This window comes from Pavona decussata, unplaced genomic scaffold (genome assembly GCF_977016875.1).
Source record: "Pavona decussata unplaced genomic scaffold, jaPavDecu1.1 SCAFFOLD_510, whole genome shotgun sequence".
Classification (NCBI taxonomy): Eukaryota; Metazoa; Cnidaria; class Anthozoa; order Scleractinia; family Agariciidae; genus Pavona; species Pavona decussata.
This window is the reverse complement of record NW_028145827.1, coordinates 142,790-164,481: the sequence shown is the minus strand read 5'-3', so window position 1 is coordinate 164,481 and position 21,692 is coordinate 142,790. Positions and strand designations below refer to the sequence as shown.

The window sequence follows — 21,692 nt, the reverse complement described above, 5'->3', positions numbered from 1 at the left end:
TTTGTAGTCAACTTAGGTTAATTGGGGAGGACGAATCACGCATAAGCTTTCTACTTTCTTTTCGGTCTCCTTCGCCACTTTTTTCTTTGTAACTTAATTTAAATTATTTTATTGAGTCTTCTTTGTAATTTCTTTGCGTGGCAAAATAATTTTAAAAACGTTTGTAGTTGCTGGTTACAGTCTTCACTTTGGTTAGTCAATTCACCGCTTTTGTACTGTGCACAGAATGAGTGCCTTTTCTAAAACTTTCAGAAGTGAGAACGAATGGTCTGTATTTAAATTCTGGTCTGTTCGCCTGTGTTACCCTTGGTAGAGGGAGGTAATGTGGGACAAAGTTTCTTGTCTAATTAACAAAGCATGATAAAACAGATTTAAATACTTGAACCATTGGTCTTCAAATCAAATACCACACATGCCAAGTATCGGATGAATATGTTTGTTGCAATAAGATAAGATTCTTCATTCAAGGTGGAAAACATACGCTAAGCTATGATTCAGTACAACCTGCACCAGCTAGTTTACAAGTATGCCACGATTAAAAAAAATAAATGATAAAACATTAATCAGACAGCAAAGGCAACAAAAAGGATAAAACTATATACAGTGGAACCCGTCCTTACGACCACCTCGCTTTTACGATCACTTCTTTGTGCCCCGAACTAACTGAAAGTGCAGTCATTTCCTTAGTTATCACGACCACATTTTCACGGCCCTAAGGTGGTTGTATTAACGGGGCTCCACTGTAGAATAAACCACTATTTTACAGGATAAGAAAGCAATTGGATATTAGCAAGATGCTTCTTTGTCTGAGATATTTACTCCTTTTCTGAAAATGTTCAAAAAATTTATAATCTGTTGACGCTCTAATTACGTTTGATAAGCTATTCCAAAGCCTGGGCGCCTGAAAACGCCAGGACTTAAGTCCAAACGAGAAGTAGTGTTCACCTTTGGTAACTTTGACTACTGACTGTGTTGTGTTGTTTATTCTCCAGATAACCCAGGAACAGTTTACAAACACACACAGCTGCTATTAAAACTGTCATTAGAGAAAGAGGCGGCCGCGAACTGGCTCCTGTTCAGAGGCATTCAGCTTCAACACACAAAGGACGTCGGTTCCATTCAAAAAGCGCTGAGGTAAAATCAGCACTAAGACGTTAGATCCAAATTGTGGAGTATAACAAACAGTACAATTAGAAAGTATTAGTATTGTTCAACGCCTTTTATTGAAGTGCTCCACTTTAGGATTTCATCCACAGACTGAAAAGTTAGAACCACCTTGTACAGCATAATCAGCAGCACCACTGGAAAGTACTGCCCAGTAGCTTTCATTTGAATGGTCATACAGACCCATCTTGGACAGCAACAATACAATGCAACTCTATTTAACGTACGCTTTGCTAAAATACGGCTAAGATGGCTGTACGCTAGTTTAATGGTACGCCACGACAAACAAAACACAAATTAAAATTTAAAATATTTACAACTCCAGTAATTAAATACATGTAACAAGGATAAAATCGTCGACAGAATAGACAATTATTAAAATGGCCGGTATCGATCAATACTGAGAATTATAGTCCCATAAGCTTTTTAAATTGAACATTAAACTATTTTTAAAAGCTGCATAAGTATATATCATTCAATCTTCCTGGACTCCCTGCGTTTTGAGTTCCACAATTTTGATGCGAGCTACCTCAACGACTATAGTCTATACATTGTTGATTTTACCCTTGGTAAGTCCAATATTGTGGTGCGCCTTAGGTTGAGGGAGTACGCTTTATGCTTGTTACATCAGGCAGGCTGGCTGATCCAGTATCACAAGCTAGAATTTTAAAAACCGTTAACAGAATTTTCACAACTCTTTTTTCGCAAAGACTTTTAAGACCTGTACACTTTAATAATTCGTTGTATGGCGTAGACTTGTTCCGAAAAACAAAACGGTGCGCTTGTTTATTTTCAGCACCGCAGGAAAGTACGACTTAGTACTTTCATTTGAATGGTCGCACTTTAGGATTTCATCCCGCATAGACTTACCTTGTACAGCGTAATAAACAGCACCACAGGAATGTACTGCTCAGTAGTTTTCATTTGAAAGGATTTTCGTTCACAGACTCAAAACTTAGAACCACCTTGAAGTGACAGCAAAACAAACGGCACCATCCTTAAGTTGCTTAACAAAGGTTAATACCCCTCTGTTGTTCATAGCTTATTTTTGCTGATTATTGTTTCAAATGTGATTAATGACAGGTCTTCTCTAGTCAGACTTGTGGAGAGTGATGAAGTGAGACTGGATGAAGTGCAAGCGATGGACGAGCAGATTTTAGACTGGTGCAAAAACACACAAGAAGACCCTTTCATAATTTATACATTCAACAGATTTACCTGAAACTTTCTGTGTAGTTTTAGAGAACAGATCCTTTCTTCTTCTTCTTTTTCTTCTTCTTCTTCTTTGTTTCTTTTTGTTTTCTTGCTTCTAAAGGCTACGCCCCTGCCTTTTGTAGACTCTGTGCAAAACAACCTGTGAAAAAAACGCCAATTGTTTTTGAAGCCAAAAAAGCAGTAAATTTGCAACAACTTATCGCCAGATATGCCCTGACATGCGTGAAACCCGATGATGGATTCGCGCATGCGTAGGCCATATGCAGAAACTGTCATCGTACATTAATGTGCGTGACAGAATTGTTACGTTCCGTGCGAAAATCTCGCCTTCAGGTGATTCCCGCGAAATAAAAGTTGTCGTGAAAATGTTCTTAAACTTCTGTGATTGTTCACTATTATGTATTATTGCGAGAAATGTAATAAAAAAAGGCCACATGTCCGCGAACGAACTATGATCCTCAGTTGACCAGTTATTGCCATATCTGGTGGTAACAGAAGTAACCAGATAAAGCAGAACTTACAAAAACGTTCAAAATAAAACGTATGAAGCATAATCGGCAATTAAAAATGAATTTCTTGGCAGGAAAGCAGCGTGCAAGTAAAGTTCTCAGTATCACCTTTTTATGCCCGCGGGTGGTGGACAATCTCTTATTTCTGGCAAAAATACATTTTTCTGTCGTGATTTTTTTTTAAACTTTATAGACATAAATAGGATAATAGGTGAGTTAAAATAACGAGAAAAAAAGATAGGTCACCGTGCTCATTGATGAGACTAATGACGCTAATGACATAAGAAATTATGCGCAGTAGGAATGCGCAATGTAATGCAATAGAATAAAGCCCAGCAGCCCAGCAAGCATTTTTACTTCGAAGCAAAGTTGAAACGATGCCCAATAAAAAACGAGAATGAGAGCAAAGTAAAGTCACCAAGTGGGATGTCGTCTCCGAGGAAACAGGAAAAAAATCGACTACACGAAATATCAAGAACGACGTGCAGCAAGGACCAGCGAATGTCTGGACTTTGGACAAGTTTCTCCTCAATCGACCTGAGCGACAACTTCCATCTTTAAATATCAACGATCGGAATGTTTTCCAAAACATTTTGTGCTCTATAACGTCTGCCGAAAAATAGCAGCTACGACGGGATACTGAAAGACAAGTTAGCTGATGTTTGTTATAAAATGTGATGCAGTAATTGCGTGGACGAAAAGAGACCTAAGAAATGATCTCATCAGCTGGAATAAGGGGCTGTTTACTTGGAGGAAGGAAGATCCTAGCACTAGGAAGATCCAAGAAGGCGGATCATTCTAGTGCCATATGTTTTCTGTATTCCGGCAGTTTACAAGCAAAAATTTGGCCCTAGCACTAGGATCTACCTAGAGATAGGATCTTCCAAGAGCCTAGCTCTATGTAAACTACTTTCGCTCGGAAGATCCTGGTACTAGGGACAAAAATAACAAATATGCCGGCGGCAGTCAAGCGTTCAGCTGCTAAAGGCCGACATTTTTTCTTCTTTTCCTTCACTTGGTAACCACTCCGACCGAAATTTCTGCATGTAAACCAAACGAAGAGTTGATCCGCCCTCTAGGATCTTCCTAGTGCTAGGATCTTCCTCCCTCTATGTAAACAGCCCCTAAGACGGGCCAAGGTGAAACATAATTTACAGTGTTCCACATAAGAGAGGAATCTCGGGACAAAAAGCCGCGAAAGGATGCTTCTTGACCTGACAGTTGAACGGCAAACTTAAGATTTGGAGAGAACCAAAGCTATTGACCCTTCAAAATTCTTCATTGACACACTGACTTTGAAAGTCCTTTGGATTTTACCAGATATTCTCAGTGAGAAGATCTGGGTACGAGATGCAAGAATTACGTCAGCACTCACTGACCTTTTCCTGATCTTTTCTCGGCAAAGGGCCAATGATTTGCTTGATTTGCATTTTATCTCAGTTTGTCACGCACTGTCTGCAGCAGGCAATCACGGCTGGGTGAAACATCTTCACTGTTATTGCAACCTGGCTTAGCCGTGCAAGAAAATCAGTACAGTGTGTCGTAATTAATTGTATGTGTGAGTGTGGTGTTTTTTTTTTTTCTTTTTTTAGAATTTTTTTCGCGTGACTTTTTGTTGTCTTCCTGCCCCTGATCGTACGCCCCTAATTACGCGGGATGCCCTGAAGGGGCATACCGTGTCTAAAAACGGGTCGATTTCTTTTTTTTTTTTTTTTTTTTCTTCCTCGTAGCTACAAATCGGTATATTAATTTATTACGCGGGATGCCCTGAAGGGGCATACCGTGTCTAAAAACGGGTCGATTTCTTTTTTTTTTTTTACGCGGGATGCCCTGAAGGGGCATACCGTGTCTAAAAACGGGGCGATTTCTTTTTTTTTTTTTTTTTTTTCTTCCTCGTAGCTACAAATGTGTACATTAATTTATTCATTAAACTCTCCCCTCTCCTACTCGGGATGTATTGTCCTGATTGTCTTCAACAAAAGCAGGCCAATCAAAATCCATTCTTGTCGCTTATATTGCGAGGGAGGGGACCCACTCTCCCCTACCTGTGTGACGTCAAAGCATCATTTGATTTGTTTATCAAATCCGGATTAAATTTGGCACCATATTGTTAACATGTTCTGGACTCAAGTGTGCCGTTTTCAAACGGAAATTTCACCATTTTGAAGCGGTGAATCGAAAGAATACCTTCTAAGAAGCACCCGACATTTAAAACGGTGGAAATTGGTGAGTTCCTGAGGAAGGAATCGTGCTTTGTTTGACAGTCTTAGACCACGACGCGAGACTGAAAAGAGGTCATTGAGAAGCTTATGTTATCGTAATGGAATTTCAAAAATTCCCGGTGGAAGTCTGAGTCGCGTAACGCAAGGGAAACAACGTAACGCGATCGTGGTGACTCAAACTATTCCATTAGCAAGGATAGATTTATCAATCGGCGAAGCATACAGTTGGAATAAATGAATCAGCCCCAGCATCACGCGTAATGCCAGTGTAGCAGGCATCTTGTTTTTTTTTCTTCCTCGTAGCTACAAATCAGTACATTAATTTATTCATTAAACTCACCCCTCTCCTACTCGGGATGTATTGTTCTGATTGTCTTTAACAAAGGCAGGCCAATCAAAATCCATTCTTATCGCTAGGGAGGGGACCCACTCACCCTTACCTGTGTGACGTCAACGCATCATTTGATTTCTTCATTAAAACTGCATTAAATTGTGGAGCCATATTGTTAACATGTTCTGGACTCAAGTGTGCCGTTTTCAAACGGAAATTTCACCATTTTGAAGCAGTAAATCGAAAGAATAACTTCTAAGAAGCACTCGACATCTAAAACGGTGGAAATTGGAGAGTTCCTGGCGAAGGAATCGTGCTTTCTTTGACAGTCTTAGTCCAGGACTGCAGACAGAGAAGAGGTCATTGAGAAGCTTACGTTATCGCAATGGAATTCCCGCAATTTCCCTTGAAAACCTGAGTAACGTAACACAAGGGGAACAACGTAACGCGATCGTCGTGACTCAAACTATTCCATTAGCAAGGATAGTTTTATCAATGTTCTGGACTCAAGTGTGCCGTTTTCAAACGGAAATTTCACCATTTTGAAGCGGTGAATCGAAAGAATAACTTCTAAGAAGCACCCGACATTTAAAACGGTGGAAATTGGTGAGTTCCTGGCGAAGGAATCGTGCTTTGTTTCACAGTCTTAGACCACGACGCCAGACTGAAAAGAGGTCATCGAGAAGCTTATGTTATCGTAATGGAATTTCAAAAATTTCCAGTGAAAGTCTGGGTCGCGTAATACAAGGGAACAACGTAACGCAATCGTCGTGACTCAAACTATTCCATTAGCAAGGATAGATTTATCAATCGGCGAAGCATACAGTTGGAATAAATGAATCAGCCCCAGCATCACGCGTAATGCCAGTGTAGCAGGCATCTTGTATTTTTCAGGGTGCGGCTTGACGTCATGACGCGGCTGAGCTGATAAATTTCTTGAATTGTTTTTCAAGGAACACTGATTTGGCTTGGGCGGAAACATTCAACAACTACGTGTATTACTGTTGATTGCAGATAATTCTCTTGTCTGATGAATGTAGTTAATTAAGTTTTGGGGTTCAATATCGATTCTTTGTTACAGGAACACACTGCAAACAAATGGATAATCGTAGCGCGGAAGATTCGTCTATTCCTGGTAAGAAAGATGTGTGTAATGAAATTTACGACACGTAGGCATGTTTGTTTGATGCTATTGCAAGCGGTAAAGTTTACCGTAGTTATCTTTTCAGCAAATTTGATTCTTTTAAGGTGAATTTACTGTTTAGTGGTCATTTATTCCCAGTAGTTCTCTTGCATTTCCCTGAAAGCGCTCGAGTAAACAGATGTAAACATACATTCCCTTGCAGTCGATATCCACAGTTGATCAGATCATCCGTGCAGAAAACTGCATCAGTTCGTTCGACGGCCATTCTCGTTTCGAAAGCTTTTGGGTACTGAGCTATATTGGTGGATACGAGAGGTTCTCTACAGGTTTTATAAATCCTTTTGCGTGAAAAACTTTCCAACATCTTTTTGTCATCATGTGAACAATCGTCTTGCGGAAACAATATGGACACCTTCGCGTGATTTGAGAAACGTATCGATTAACTGATCTGAGACTCTTTAACTTTGTGGTAACTCCAACCAGATTTACACCCAGTTGAAGAAATATTTTGGATTTCGTCATTAAGATAGTGAGCTGAACGCTCGTAAATTCTGAAATTGTAAGAGCTAAGAATAGATCCGTTTTAGCAGTGATGAACTGCTGTGTAATTTTTGTGGAGCTACATTCATATTTCACGACGCCACCGATTCTTCTACATGTTGACGCTCCAGGAAAAGTGCATTTTTTTTTGTTCAACTCTGTGACTTTTCTCCCGGGGTTTTCTCTTTGGAGACCGTTTGTGAAATGAGCGGATCACTTGGTGTAAAGTGAAAAGCCAGATGCAGCGAGAGACAAGACATTCCGTACTTCTGATTGCGAGGAAAAGTGTTTTCGAAGCAAATTCTACGCTGTGATTTCATCACCATCCCCATCGCCTGTACAAAATTACTTATCATTTGTTAAACTGAAGAAGTTTTGTTTTGCGTGAATTTTTAGCGTGACTTTTTCCAATAACATTCAGACTTAGTAAGCGTTGAGGAAGCTGAATCATGTGACGTTGCTGTCTGATCACATGATCATCACGCGATCAGGCGCCCCTTCTGTCTGGTTCGATAAACAGTTATGTCGACCTTGGATCTTTTATTCACGGTTTTGTGGAGATATTGTAATGATCTGGGTTGTTAACGAATAGGTTTCGGAAAAAGAGTAGTGGACGGACAGAGTAGTTGACTAGACCATGGGTTTATTAAACTATATATCCTATTGGAGACGTCGCTGATACAATACATTGTAGTAGAGTATTAAATTACATGTCAATCAAAATAGGATGTCGGTATTATTATTACATCTCCCTTTCTTTGAAAAATAAGATCATAAATGATAATGCGGTTTACTGTTCAAAAGTTCACGACATAGTCCTTGAATCTATTTGGAAAGGATCTATTTCTAGTAGATCGTCTGGGAGGGGGAGTAGGAGCCGGTTCGATAGGTGCTGTGGCGTGAGCGGGGACGTCGGGCTGTTCTTCCGTGACGGAAGTTTGGAAGGTCTGGCTTGTTTCAGTTGTGTGATTCTCGTCGTTATCCTCAGGTACTGATATGACAGGAGGTGTTTCTGTAGTCTGCAACAGATCTTTGCGATTACGGCGATACTGTTGCCCGCTCGCTGTGGTGACTAGGTAAGATCGTGGCGTTTCAGCTTTCGCATCTACCAAGGCAGGTACCCAGGTTTTGCCTTGTCGCAGACGGACAGCTTCCTGCGGTTTGAGGGCTGTCAGGGGCTTGGCTCCTTGATTGTAGTAACGTGCTTGCTGCTGTTGGCAGGTTACCAGTTGTTGTTTCACTCCAGTAACCAACTGTGGTTTTAAAAGGTCTTGTGCTACTGGGATTTTGGTTCTAGTTGTGCGGCTCATGAGAAGCTGTGCTGGGGAGTAGGACATTCCTGTCACGGGTGTGTTTCGATATTCCAGCAGGCCAATGTATGGGTCGCCTGTTTTCTTTAGAATGCGTTTGACGGTCTGGACAGCTTTCTCACTGAGGCCATTTGACTGTGGGTAGGTGGGACTCGACGTGGTCACCGTGAATCCCCAGTCATTTGCAAATTCTTTGAATTCTCTGCTGTTGTACGGCATGTTGTCTGATATAAGTTCCTCAGGGATTCCATGTCTAGCGAAGATTGACTTCATGTGTGTGACAATTGTTCCTGCGGTTTTGTCACGCATTAGGGCTGTTTCAATGAACTTGGAATAGTAGTCCACCACTATTAAGTAAGGTTTTCCTTTGTGTTCAAACACATCGGATCCGAGCTTTTGCCATGGGCGATCTGGTATGGAGTGTGGAATCATTGGTTCCTTCTGATTCTTGTGTCTGTGGGTCAGGCAGGTTGGGCATTGTGCAACGGTATCATGGATGTCGCGTGACATTCGGGGCCAGTAGACAATGGATCTCGCACGTGCTTTGCACTTTTCGATTCCAAGATGGCTCTCGTGAATCAGGTCGAGAACGCTGTTCCGCATTGCCTTTGGGATGATCAACTGTCTCCCATTGAATAGAAGACCCTCGGCTTCGCTCAGATCGTTTCTAATGTTCCAGTACGGTGCAAGGATCGGTTTCAAGGCTTTCCTGTGGATTGGGAAACCTTCTGCTAACTGGGTTTTCAGCGCCTGTAGTGTTTCATCTCTGGCGGTTTCTTCTTTTAACTGCGTTAGTCTTTCTGCACTGGCTGGGATTTCTTGGATGAAACTGTGAACCATGACTTCGATGTCCTCATTGAGGTCTTGTTGATCCTCAACAGTTTCAGTCAAATACGCTCTTGACAGTGTGTCTGCAATGAACATTAACTTTCCAGGCACAAATTGTACTGTCAAGTTGTACTTCTGCAGCCTGATCAACAATCGTTGTATTCTCGGGGGAGTCTGAGATAATGGCTTTGTCATTATCGCCTCAAGTGGTTTGTGATCACTTTGTACCACAATGTCATTTCCGTAGACGAACTGATGAAAACGTTCGCACGCAAAGACGATCGCCAACAGTTCTTTCTCTATTTGCGCATAATTCTGTTCAGCGTTGGTTAGCGATCTAGATGCGTAAATGACGGGATGTCCTTCTTGAAGTAGGCAACTTCCAATACCACTTTGAGAAGCGTCGGTTTGGATTGTGATTGGCTTGTCCTGGTTGAAGTATTGAAGAACAGGGCTGTTTGTGAGCGCTTGTTTCAGTTTTTCTATCGCGTGTCTGTGCTCGTCGTACCAGAACCATTGTGTGTTCTTTTTCAGCAACGCACGTAGAGGGGCGCTGATTTCCGACATGTTGGGAATGTATTGCGATAGATAGTTCACCATGCCAAGTAAACGTTGCAAATCTTGTTTGCTTTGCGGTTCTGGCATGTCGATAATTGCTTTTATCTTCTCGGGATCTGGTTTAAATCCATCAGCGGTCACGATATCGCCCAGGTACTTGACTTGGTCCACGCGAAGTTGAACCTTACTGCGATTAAATTTGATGTTTCGCATCCTTGCGCGTTCTAGCACTTGTTTGAGAGCACTGTCATGTTCTGCAGTGTCCTTTCCGGCAATGATGATGTCATCGTGTACTGCTAGAACTCCGGGTATATCACTGAAATTGTCATCTACCATTCGTTGTGCAACGTCGCTGGCTACACAAATTCCAAACGGCATTCGGTTAAACTTGTACCGTCCGAATGGTGTGTTGAATGTGCACAGGATGGACGATTCTTCGTCAAGTTTCTTGTGCCAATAACAATTGCTCATGTCGATCACTGTGAAAAGTCGCTTTCCGTTTAGTTTGCTGGATATAGTTTCAGCTGTCGGCGGCTTGTAATGTTCCCTCTTGATTGATTTGTTCAAATCTTTCGGATCTAAACAAAGTCTCAGTGTGCCGTCTTTTTTCTCAACAATGACCAGGCTGTTGACCCAGTCAGTTGCTTTGTCAACTTTGCTAATGACTTCCATTTCTGTTAGCTTTTCCAGAGTTTCCTTGAGTTTAGGCATGAGACTTAGTGGAATCTTTCTTGGCGGGTGGATTGTGGGTTTTGCGTCATCGCGCAGCTCAATGTGAAATTCGCCATCCACTAAACCAAGTCCGGTGAAGACGTCTTGATAGTCATCAAGTATTTCCGTTTCATTTGTCTCCATTTCATTCACACTGTTGGGGATACTTATCAGTTCCAGATCTCGGCACGTTTGAAGACCAATTAAGGGTTGAGCTTTCTCAACTGCGACAATGAAGAACTTAGCATCAATGATTTTGTCATTGTGCTTGATTTTCATTGTGCATGTTCCTTTAATAGGTACGCGGATACCACCGTAAGCCGTTAACTTGACTCTGGTTGTCTGTAGGCTAGGCTTTTTGGTCAGCTTTTCAAAAGCGTGCTCCGGAATAACGTTGCATTGTGCTCCGGTGTCTACTTTGAAGCAGATATCTTCATCATTCACTTTCAAGTTCGTGAACAGTTCGTTCTTGTCGCTTTGCGACAGATCGAGTTCTCCTAAGAATAGCTCTTCATCTGTGTCGCTGTCGGCGCGTTGTTCTACCTCGTGAACTTTTTGGGAGGCAGGTTTTGTACTTTTGGAGAAGCACATGTTAGCAAAATGATTTTTCCCTTGACATTTGTGGCATGTGTGGCCGAATGCCTTGCATTCTTTTGGTTTGTGATGAAATCCACAACGCCCACAGGGGTTTTTGCTCTGTTTCGGCTCTGATGTTCTTTGAGGCTGATTTCTCGATGGCTGTTTTGGTTTCTGGTACTTTCTGTTGATGTTTACAGCTGCCGCTTCAAAAGCTGGGTTAGATAGGGATTCTATCTGAGTTTTGCTCGTTTCCGCGGCTCGTACAGTGTTAATGGCAACCTCGAGTGTGAGTTCAGTGTTGCGTAAGAGCCGTTCCCTTACACTCTTGCTGTCTATTCCACACACAATCCTGTCTTTAATGAGACTATCATTGAGAGTTCCAAATTCGCAAGTTTTGGCTTTCATGCGAAGGTCAGTTACGAAAGCGTCGATTGGTCGGCCGTTCTGCGTGCATGAGAAGAATAAGTAGCGCTCATATGTGACATTCTTCTTCGGCGAGCAGTAGGCTTCAAATTTTGCGAGAAGAGGTTCTATCTTGTTTTCTTCAGCTTCGGTGATAGTGAAAGTATCGTATACTTCTAGCGCCTCGTCTCCAATAGTGTGTAGGAAGACTGCACATAGAGTTTCTTCATCCTTGGAGTCTGCTCCGCTTGCTTTTGCGTAGAGAATCCACCTTTGTTTCCACTTTCGCCAATTTTCTGCGATGTTTCCTTCCATTCGTAAAGGTCCGATGGGCTTCACGTGTTCCATGATTGGCCTCTTTAATTTCTGACACCATGTAATGATCTGGGTTGTTAATCCTGTATGATATGACAAAACTTTATTTGTTTACCAATGAGCACAGGTAGTGTAGATTTATAACGTTTACAAGAGTGTTTTGCTAGTTTAGACGGATTTATTTATTGGTTTTTTTATACCACTCAGCCTTGTTCCTCGGCCTCGATACACAATGAAAGCGTCATGATCATTGCTGTATTTGTTGCAGGAATATAATAACTTGTCAGTTTGACGTTTGCTCTTTCTTTGGACGCGGAGAGAAGCTTCTTGCTAAGGTAAGAGCGATAAGTGTGATGGAATTTATTATTACGACACTCAAGAGATGTTTGTGTATATTTCATTAAATGGTTGGTCTCTTTGGAATTCAGGAAGTTTGTCTGTCACGATCCACATCTTTGTGACTCAATCGTGAGACAAACGATTAACTCAACTACCAGTTTGTCTGTCTGTTTTCAAAATTATATTTTGCTAAAGATGAATTACTGTCAGTAATATCACTGAATCCACTGATTTGCTCTGTACGTGATCAGCCTTCGAGAAATTTGAGTCATCAAATTAAAGTCCATCATTTTCCATTCACATGTTGAGTTTCCGTCTCTTGTCTGCAACTCCCATGCTTTCCTCTGCTCAAGAGCCTTTTTGAAGATGAATGGAACGCCTTGCATGAAAAAGATTTATCGAGAAACATTCTCATTATATAGTAAGAGTATAGTTAGCAAAACTAATTCCACACTTTTTGTTTGACGTTCGATCCATTGTTATGGTCACAGTACTAAACACTGAAAGTCATTCCAGAGCCACAATTTTTTGAAATCAGGCAGTTTATTGAAATCGTACATATACATAAACACGGAAAATGACTAATTCTACCGGTAATTACAATTTAGAAATAAACTATGAAACCTGTACAAAAAGAACACAAATACAGTACATAAAACAGAAACGAAATTGTAAAAACAAAAAAATTATAGCAAAAAATCATAACCCTTGTAAAAATTTCAGCGAGATCTCGCCAAGATCTCGGCGAGATTTCAGTAATTCTCGGCAAGAATTTTAGCAGGCAAAAAATTTCTACGAGATCTCGCTGAGATCGCGTTAATCTCGCTGAGGTAACCGAGATCTCGGCAAGATTTCAGTAATTCTCGGCGTGATTTTTAGAGGGCAAAACTTTCAGCGAGATCTCGCCGAGATTGCGGTTGTGTCTTCCATCTCGGCGAGATTCGCGGTGAGATTTTTACGGGCACCGAGACAGGCGAGATCTCGCCGAGACAAATACGATCTCGGCAAGAAAACCAAAATCTTGCCGAGACAACCACGATCTCGACAAGATACCGCGATCTTCGCCAGAATCGAAACGAAGACATGTGAACTCTTCAGTGGTAAGGATTAAGTTATGAGGTTGAATGAGTTAAGACTTCAGCTTAACCCTCGGTGAAAATAATGTTTGCTTTCATCTTTTTCATGCTATAACTGGAAATTGATGAGCCTCAACTAATTGATTTAAATTGTTGGCCGAGATCGCGCTTCGGCAAATATTAAGTGCGCGTCTTTAGATAAAAGTGAGAGGAACGCTGCTCATACCGGACGCTCGTTAACATACTTATTTACTATCATAAAATGAATTCATTGACCTGATAATCGTATCGTTTTATTGTCTAAATCTTTAACTCACCTTTTTAGGCGATTTTTGTCCCTCAAAAGGCTGTTTCAGTCATGTCGTAATGCCTGCTGCGAACGATTTTTCGGTACAGGTAGCACAATTTTTGAAAACGCGTTCTTTCCCTTTTCATTACACTGTCTTCAGTTGTCGACATTTTTTGATTGTGCTCTTTTCCCTCACAATCTGTCTCTCAATCCTCGTAAACAACTTGCCGTTTCCGCGGCTTGCCACTTGACAAATGGCGTGAAAGTCCCCAACAACAACAACATGAATTGGGCGATGTGATTGGTTAATTCAATCACGCCACCCGGCGATGCTCGCCTAAGCTAAAAAAAAGTTTGAATGAAATTTGAGGTTTGCGAGGTCCTCTCCCTCGTGATATACGAGCCAATAATGGATTTTCATAGGGCCGCCTTTGTTGAAGACAATCAGAACAATACATCCCTACCTGCAGACACCCACGTTTTAATTATATAGCCCTTTTATTTGACACTTGTTGATCCTTACTAACAAACTTTAAGGCCCTTATAGATAATACTTGATAGTTATCAATACTTGTTGATTGATTAGGTAATTTAATGGATGGAAATTGGTATTAATGGGTTGTTCCAGAAAAAATCCACACCTCCCCGACGGATGGGATTCTGGAAATTCTCGCGGGAGGGGGATCAAAGACTTTGGAAATCCAGGCGGAGGGGGGGTTGAACTTAAGAAAGTCTTCTGCAGGGGTCATTTCGACCGATAGTTCACGCGATTCGAACATTTAGTTTGGTGACACTTCAGTGCTCTCAGACCCTGAAAATAGTAGAAATATTTTGTTCACATATTTCTCACCTAAAATAAATGATAATCTAAGTTCCTTCCCAGGTCCTTTTATAGCAGAAAACGTGAACAACAAGATACTAAAGAACCAGCCGTCGCAACATTGTTGCAACGAAAAGATTGAAACGCCTGACACATTTCTACTCGTACCAGACCCAGCGCGCCACCGTTGTGTAATTTCACGTTCTCGGTTGTTTGGCCCGCCATTGCATTCTTAGCGTGGATTCCACTGCGTCAGGCAGAAGAATTTTTTTACTTGTGCAATCAAGGATGCAGAGCTATTAGCTGAAGAAGATAATTCCAAAGAATTCTGGTCCAAACAATCCCTCTTCGTTGAAAATACTCGAGAGGAACTTGTAGCCATCTGTACCTCGAAAAAACTTTTGGAAACGTAAGTTATTGCGAAAGCAACAGAAGGAGGAAGTTCTTGGACGGGTTCCTGCAACATATACTGTGGTAACCTCTCTGAAGTCCCATTGTCCGTAGCACAGTTGAGCAAGCAGCCAGTGCGTTTTCTGCGTGCAGTTTTAAGATTCCATGGGTATTGTCCATACACAAAGGATGAACTCGTTCACTTTTTTGCATTGTTGCTCCTTTCTTTTTTTAGTTCCACGCGATAGAGTTTTTAATATTAGCCGAAGCTTTAGAAATTAAAAAAGAACATCTTCTAGACGTGATTGTGCATATTTTCTATTGAAAATAAATTAAATTTAAGCCTAATATTTTTTTTCCAGAAATCCAGGCGGGAGGGGGGGGTCTTTTGTTTTGGAAATCCAGACAGGAGGGGGGGTCTTGTGCTTCAGGAAATCCAGGTGAGAGGGGGGGTTAAAAAACGACCCCATCCGTCGGGGGTGTGTGGATTTTTTCTGGAATGTGTTGTTCCAGAAAATATCCATACCCCCACCACGGAGGGAATTGGAAATTCCAGAGGGGTGGGGGATCAATGGCCCAGGAAATTCCAGAGGGGAGGAGGGGTAAATGGTTGGATAAGTTTCCAGAGGGTCAACTTCACGTTCATGTCAGACATAGTTGTTCAAAATTGTAACTTACCAACTTCGAAACTTCGTAGATCTTTCTTGAAGACGTTACTTTGTTTAACTGTTTTAAAGAAACCCTTGTTACATTGAAAACATGTTTCCCTTCTCCGAAAAGCCTTTGTAAGCGAAGTAGTCCAAGTGAGACAAGAAATCTATGTCTGCGTTGCGTGACTCAGTTATTATAAAACTGTTTGTGAAACTTTCTAATTCTTGCGTAGAAAAATATCGTTCACTGGCAACAATTGAATTTGCATCAATGTTTAAAAGGGAAACTTTTGTATGGCTATAAAGTGAAAGCCCCAATTTTACATAAAACATTGAAATATTTGTTTGTTATTTTTGTATGCCGTGTAAAGTTACGGGCAAAGGTCAATTCCCGGGGTCAATTATAGCTGGTTTGTCAAAACTGCCCCGTGTTAAAACTTATTTTGTCCAAAGTATTTCAACTCAAAGTCCAAAACTATTAACTTAATTTCTATGCCAAAATTCAACAAAATAGAGCCAATTCGACATTTTTTTAATGCGTTATTGATCTCATACAAAATTTGCATAAGAACGTGAACATGCTAATTTCGTTTTGCGGCTCCATTTCGTCTGCGGTTTCAAGTAACGGTATGAAAGGTCAATTTGTCTCCCTGCCCTGCTAATACTTATTTTGTCCAAGCTATTCCGATTCAACAGGAAAACTATTGACTAAAATAACTAGACTGAACGATTACCATGAGAAATATCGATTGAGTAGAACTAAAGCGATAATCCTTTTGATCTCCTACAAATTTGCATAGGAATGTAAACATGACCTATGCAAATTAAATGGAAACACATTTTTGCATTGCCGGACATATTCCAACAATTTAGATTTAAAATCTTCAGCGAAGCTAATGGTAAAGTTTGATGTCAATGACCACAGGTAAATATAAAACACAACAATTATTTCAGTATCAAGAGCTTTTTGGCAAACTCTACCGGTGAAATTGAACAGCGCGCGCGTTCTTCGATAACGCATATTTTCTCCTCGTGTAGGTAGCTCTTGATATTTCTGAAATGTTCACATGAAACTGATTTTTGAGGCGTTCTTTTGAAATTAAACTTTTCCAGAGGGGGGTGGGGGTGTATTCTGTATTTGAGGAATTTCCGAAGGGGTGGGGGGGTTAAAAAAATACCTCGAAAATGGAAAATCCTGGGGGGTGGGGGGGTCCTATGTGAAATTCCCTCCGTGGTGGGGTATGGATATTTTCTGGAACTACACAATAACCCAATAGGTTAAAGTGCTACTATGACGAAATTCGCGTCTTTCAAATCTAAGCCATTTTAAAACATAAACAAGTAGTTGGTACGCGAAGAAAGATGCCGTTTACTATTTTCAAATATCTCTTTTTGTTCCAGAGATATTCAAGTTTTTAAAATATGTAAATTAGCCAAGTGATGACGTCATAATATCAACCGAATTTTAATCAAATATTATGAAAAAAGATATCTCAGCCAATTTGTATCAGAAATGCTTGATTCTTTGCAATGACATTGTTCTAGGTGCGCTCCACAATATGAGCTTATCAATTTTGTTACCATGGCAACATACTGGGTTCCAGTCCTCCCTTATACTTAAGGCTTTGCTGGCCACCGTTGGTGTTCTGTTTTGATATTTGCCAATGGTGCCCCATCTGCATGATCCAGCAAGTGTATAAATATGTTAGGTCGAGTTCGTTGTCTTATTAAATGTTTTTCAAGCTGAAAATCACTAAAATATTGAAATCAGGTTGAAGGGGACTGGAAAAGAGTGAGTTGCCATGGGAACCGAATTTTTTATAGCTGTTGGTGTATTGCCTTTAGGACTATTAGCCTACCAGGTTTCAATGGTCTCTGCTGTAAATTGACTGAGATAGCTCTATTTATATGCTTGATGTTATATTGAGTTGATACTATGACGTCATCAGTCCTCTCATTTACATATTTTACACATTTTTCAAAGTTAAATATCTCTGGAACCAATGCAGATATTAAGAAACGGTAAACAGCGTTTTTAATTTTTCCTAGAATTCTATGTGATAAAACTTAAAATTCAAGAGGTGAAAATTTGATCACAGTAGCACTTTAAAGGGGGAAATTAACAGAATTCATAGGAATCCAAGAGTCTAGTGTATTACAAATATGTATAGGCCATGCATCTATGAGAAAAAAGAAATGGCATGTATCAAATTGATTTGATGGATGGTAAAATTACTGGAAGGTTGAGTTTGCATGTATGATAAACCAGCTAAAAGCCCTGTATTAATTCCTCCTCTATACCATGTGATACACAATGACAAATAATAAAAGCGCTAGGGTGGTCGAAGCATTTATGTCACATCCTTCCCTCAAAAAAAAAATGAAATAAATCTGCACCTAAAAAAATGAAAATTAATAATGTCTCAGTCCTGGGATTTTTCAATGAAAACAAAAGTTGAAAATGGTTTTTAGTACCTAGTTTGGTATAGCGGTCCAACCGCTCTGGCTTTACTACTCGTCTGCCACTTCGGGTAACATAAGGCTCTGAACTGTCCGCCTTTGGTGGTTCAGGGTCATGGTGTTGCTCCTGGGGTGGAATTACAGGTGAAACTGTTTGAACACTCCGTTCATCCAACATTTGCTGAACATCCATTCAACTTTTGTTGAACGAATCTTGGTCAAATGTTGAAACGTTTAAACGGGCCTCAAGAGTAAGATTAAGTTTTTCACTAATCAAAGGATATTAATTGCAATTTTAGGTTAACTGAGTGGTGTAGTCACCATATATCATGGCTTCTGCTGCCTCTGCACTATCTGCTTCCACCCAGGAGACAACAAATTATGCTGGGCTCTGCCGTCTTGTGGTGGATGTGGGCTGCCAGGCACTGAGGGACACATTTGACAGAATACACCCCCCAGCAGGTCTTCATGGAGTTCTGGCGTCACAAAAATCCACACTGCAGACCTTAAAAAGTAAGCGGATTTTAAATGCTTCACAGTGGGACACACTGTATTCCACAGTTCATCCTACTTCAGTATCATCAGCAAATTTTGATATCACGCTTTTGGTTTTGCTGCTGAGGAACATTTGTCATCTGAGTCCTCCCACTAGTACTGGCAGCTGGGACAAACTCCCACCAGTGTCAGATGGGACCATGGAAGCTAACATAGTCCGAGTCAAATGTTACAGAAACATGATCTATGGCCATGTGAACCAGGCTTCTGTGGATAATGTAACATTTGAAACCCACTGGCAGGACATTAAAAATGCACTGATAGGCCTAGGAGCAGATTCAGCCACTATCAATCGCCTGAAGCATGAATGCATGGATCCTGCCACTGCAAAGCGCTGTCAAGAGATGATGGAAAGGTGGAAGAAAGACGATGATGACATCAAGGACAAACTTGATGACCTGCAAGGTATAAATTTATACTGAGAATTAAATATTTGGTTAGCATCAATTTCGCATTACATTCCACTGAAAGGTCAGGTAGTATTAAAGGTCTGCGAAATCTGCGAGCCAGCGAGCCATGCGAGCCACCGTGCGAGCCATGCGAGTCACGCGAGTCATGCGGGTCATGCGAGTCACAGTACAAATGTTAAGAATTGTTATTTGGTTTATTTACATTCGCATGGACAAATTTTTTTCCTTTGTTTTTTCGTTTCGTTATTTGGAGAAATTTTTGTCTATTCTAAATCACCCAAGATGCACAAAAAAATAAATTAAAACAATACGCAAAAATTTATTAAGGTTCAAGACTTCAGTAAAAAAATTCCGAGAGAAGCATACGGCTGCATGAGTATCCATTGACACTTGTCATTCATTGATCTCCACGTGGAACTTCATTCAAAAAAAAAAAAAAGAACAGCACTTCGATCTCCGTGTGTTGGCATCAAGAATGGTAAGTAAATCGCGTCATTTTAACAGGTTTGGTCTTTAGTGAATCAGCTATCAGAACTCTGTCAGTCAGGGCTGACTGCTGCATGTGGTTGTCTCTTCCCTCAGACAAGTCTTTCTTCAAAACTGGCCACTAGAGTGGCAGAGGCTGGTTTCGAGATAGCCGATTTGACCCAAACGGCAAATGCTTCTACTATGCCGCTTTTTCTCAAATCGGATTTAATGCATCAATATTGACTTCTCTCAAACTTTGAGTACTTGGAAAATCATCAGTTTGATGTAAGTGGATGATTTTTATGGCCATTTCTGGTCGATTTCATTCAGGAGATGCGAAAAGATTGCTTAGGATTTCATCAGTCTGAAACGATTGCCTTGATGACGTGTTTGTCTATGAATTTGTTCTTGGAAGAGTCTGCATGGTGTTCTGGTGTTTTTTGACAGTTTTTTTTTCGTCGTAAAATCCTTTATGTGGTGTCTCAATTATCCTATTCATAAATAATTTAGAATTAGCTATTTACAAAAACTATTTGACACTGGGTTTCCATACAGTTTTCCAGCCCGCTCAAATAGCGGCGGACTCTCATGATGACTCTCATAAAAAAGAGTAGTGGTTTTATCTTTTCCTTACACAGCTCTCTTCCAGGAAAAATTGAATGTAAATATAACAAATAAAAATTTTTAACATTTGTACTGTGGCTCGCATGACTCGCACGGCTCACGTCTTGGCTCGCATTGCTCGCTGACTCGCAGATTTTAATCACTCTAGCATTAACATTGATGAGTATGTGCATACAAAGATCACTTGCTGGTCTTAAAGCTTAAGGATGTCCGTGATTAGCCTAATTTATGCCCCCTGAGAGGAGTGGCAATTTTTCCAATCAGTAAATACATACTCAGTGGCAGTGTATGTTATACGTCTAAAATAATACCTGTTTATTTTTATTTAACTCGGCCAAGGGAAGGGAGAGAGGGCTGGCACTAGTTTTCGCACCTGCACAGTCCGCTATTTCTTCCATGCCATGTGCTTGTTCGGCAGTTTTTCGATCTGCAGTTTCGGCAGTTTTTCGATCTGTTTTTCAATCTTCTACTAGTTTAATGTCAATTCATCACCATTTATTGAGAAAGTTGTGATTTTAAGAGAAACAAGTTTAAACCAACCTTCTAATCAAGATCTTTGCTTTGTGTATCTCCAAGTTAGTAATATAAGTACTATACTGACCCCTAACCTACCATAATGATTGATTCAATTTACTTTCCTGTGTCAATATTCATCCCCAGAGGCTAGTGGCGATGTTGCCGGCTACTTTGAGGTTTTGCAGGAGATTATAATGGGCGATTCCAGAAAATATCGATACCATACCATGGACGGCTTTTAGGATTTCCGAAGGGGAGGGGGGGTTCACGATTATGGAATTCTGAGGGCATGGGGGGGTATTTACGATTGGATATCCGAAGGCACTGGTGAATTCCACAGGTGGGATTTCTGGGGAAGAAAGTGTAGAGTGAGTTCCTTGAAAACGCTATTGTAGTGGACTTTTGTAGTTCGTAAATAGAATTATCCACGAACGTATGACCGCGGAAGCAGAAGACAAGCATCGATAGATCGTCCGATAGATCATGATACATTTCATGTACACTACATGAAGCATATGGGTTGAGAACACTTTTCGTGCACACTACATGACGTATAAAAGGACGCAACAACACTCGACGGTATATTTGACCGCTGAAAGATTTAACTGTCTGGATTTGAGCTATTCTGCTTTGTAAACGTCAAAACAGCACAAGAAAACAAAGAGGAGTAAAACTGCCGTAAATGGTGTTTATTATTATAGCCAAATTCGGACTTAAAAAGAAGTTTTCACAGCCTGGCCACTAGCGGTAGGTTTTTCTTGTCGTTGAAGAGTAAAGCTTGTCGCCTAGCGCCGCTAGATCACAGCCCTGAGGAGGCATAAATTCATGTTCGTTTGTTCATATAGGCGTTGCTAAGTCGAAAATGTACTTCCCAGAAAAACCGGAAATTCTGAAGGGGAGGGGGGGTTCACGATTATGGAATTCTGAGGGCATTGGGGGGTAACGCATTTTGGAATTTCTGAAGGCAAGGGGGGGTTAAAACATGGAAGCCGTCCGTTGTTGGGTATGGATATTTTCTGGAATTGCCCAATAACAATTTTAAAACAGGAATGAAGGAAGGAGAGGAATATACTTTTTGTTTGCCGTGATATCCCTTGGTTGAATAGTTTCTACTCACTTCATACAAACATGTTGTCCGTCATTGACAAACTTGACCTAGATGCGAGTAGTTTGCAAACATCCATTTTCCGCTTCTGCTGATAAATTTTGTAGACAACAGCATAAAATTAAACTGTCATTTTTTCTTAACTTGATTGGTTGAGATTAC

At 40.7% G+C, this 21,692-nt stretch overlaps 2 protein-coding genes across 12 annotated transcripts in view; both read left to right on the top strand.

Annotated features, from left to right (window-relative positions):
* Positions 1-4,437, top strand: part of LOC146450028 (uncharacterized) — a 31,373-nt gene extending 26,936 nt beyond the window's left edge. For 5 of the 7 annotated variants that reach the window (XM_085100853.1, XM_085100855.1, XM_085100852.1 and 2 more), the window contains 2 exons: positions 993-1,134; positions 2,248-4,437. In XM_085100853.1, the coding sequence (XP_084956979.1) occupies positions 993-1,134; positions 2,248-2,386 (281 nt within the window). In that variant the 3' untranslated portion in view covers positions 2,387-4,437. The other 2 variants (XM_085100857.1, XM_085100854.1) reach the window with 2 other exon arrangements.
* Positions 4,438-6,336: 1,899 nt separating this feature from the next.
* The window catches only part of LOC146450027 (NLR family CARD domain-containing protein 4-like), a 31,517-nt gene continuing 16,161 nt past the window's right edge, over positions 6,337-21,692 (top strand). For 2 of the 5 annotated variants that reach the window (XM_085100848.1, XM_085100846.1), the window contains exons 1-3: positions 6,338-6,576; positions 12,097-12,163; positions 18,152-18,812. In XM_085100848.1, the coding sequence (XP_084956974.1) occupies positions 18,182-18,812 (631 nt within the window). In that variant the 5' untranslated portion in view covers positions 6,338-6,576; positions 12,097-12,163; positions 18,152-18,181. Of the gene's footprint in view, positions 6,577-12,096; positions 12,164-18,151; positions 18,813-21,692 lie in introns of all 5 variants that reach the window. The other 3 variants (XM_085100849.1, XM_085100847.1, XM_085100845.1) reach the window with 2 other exon arrangements.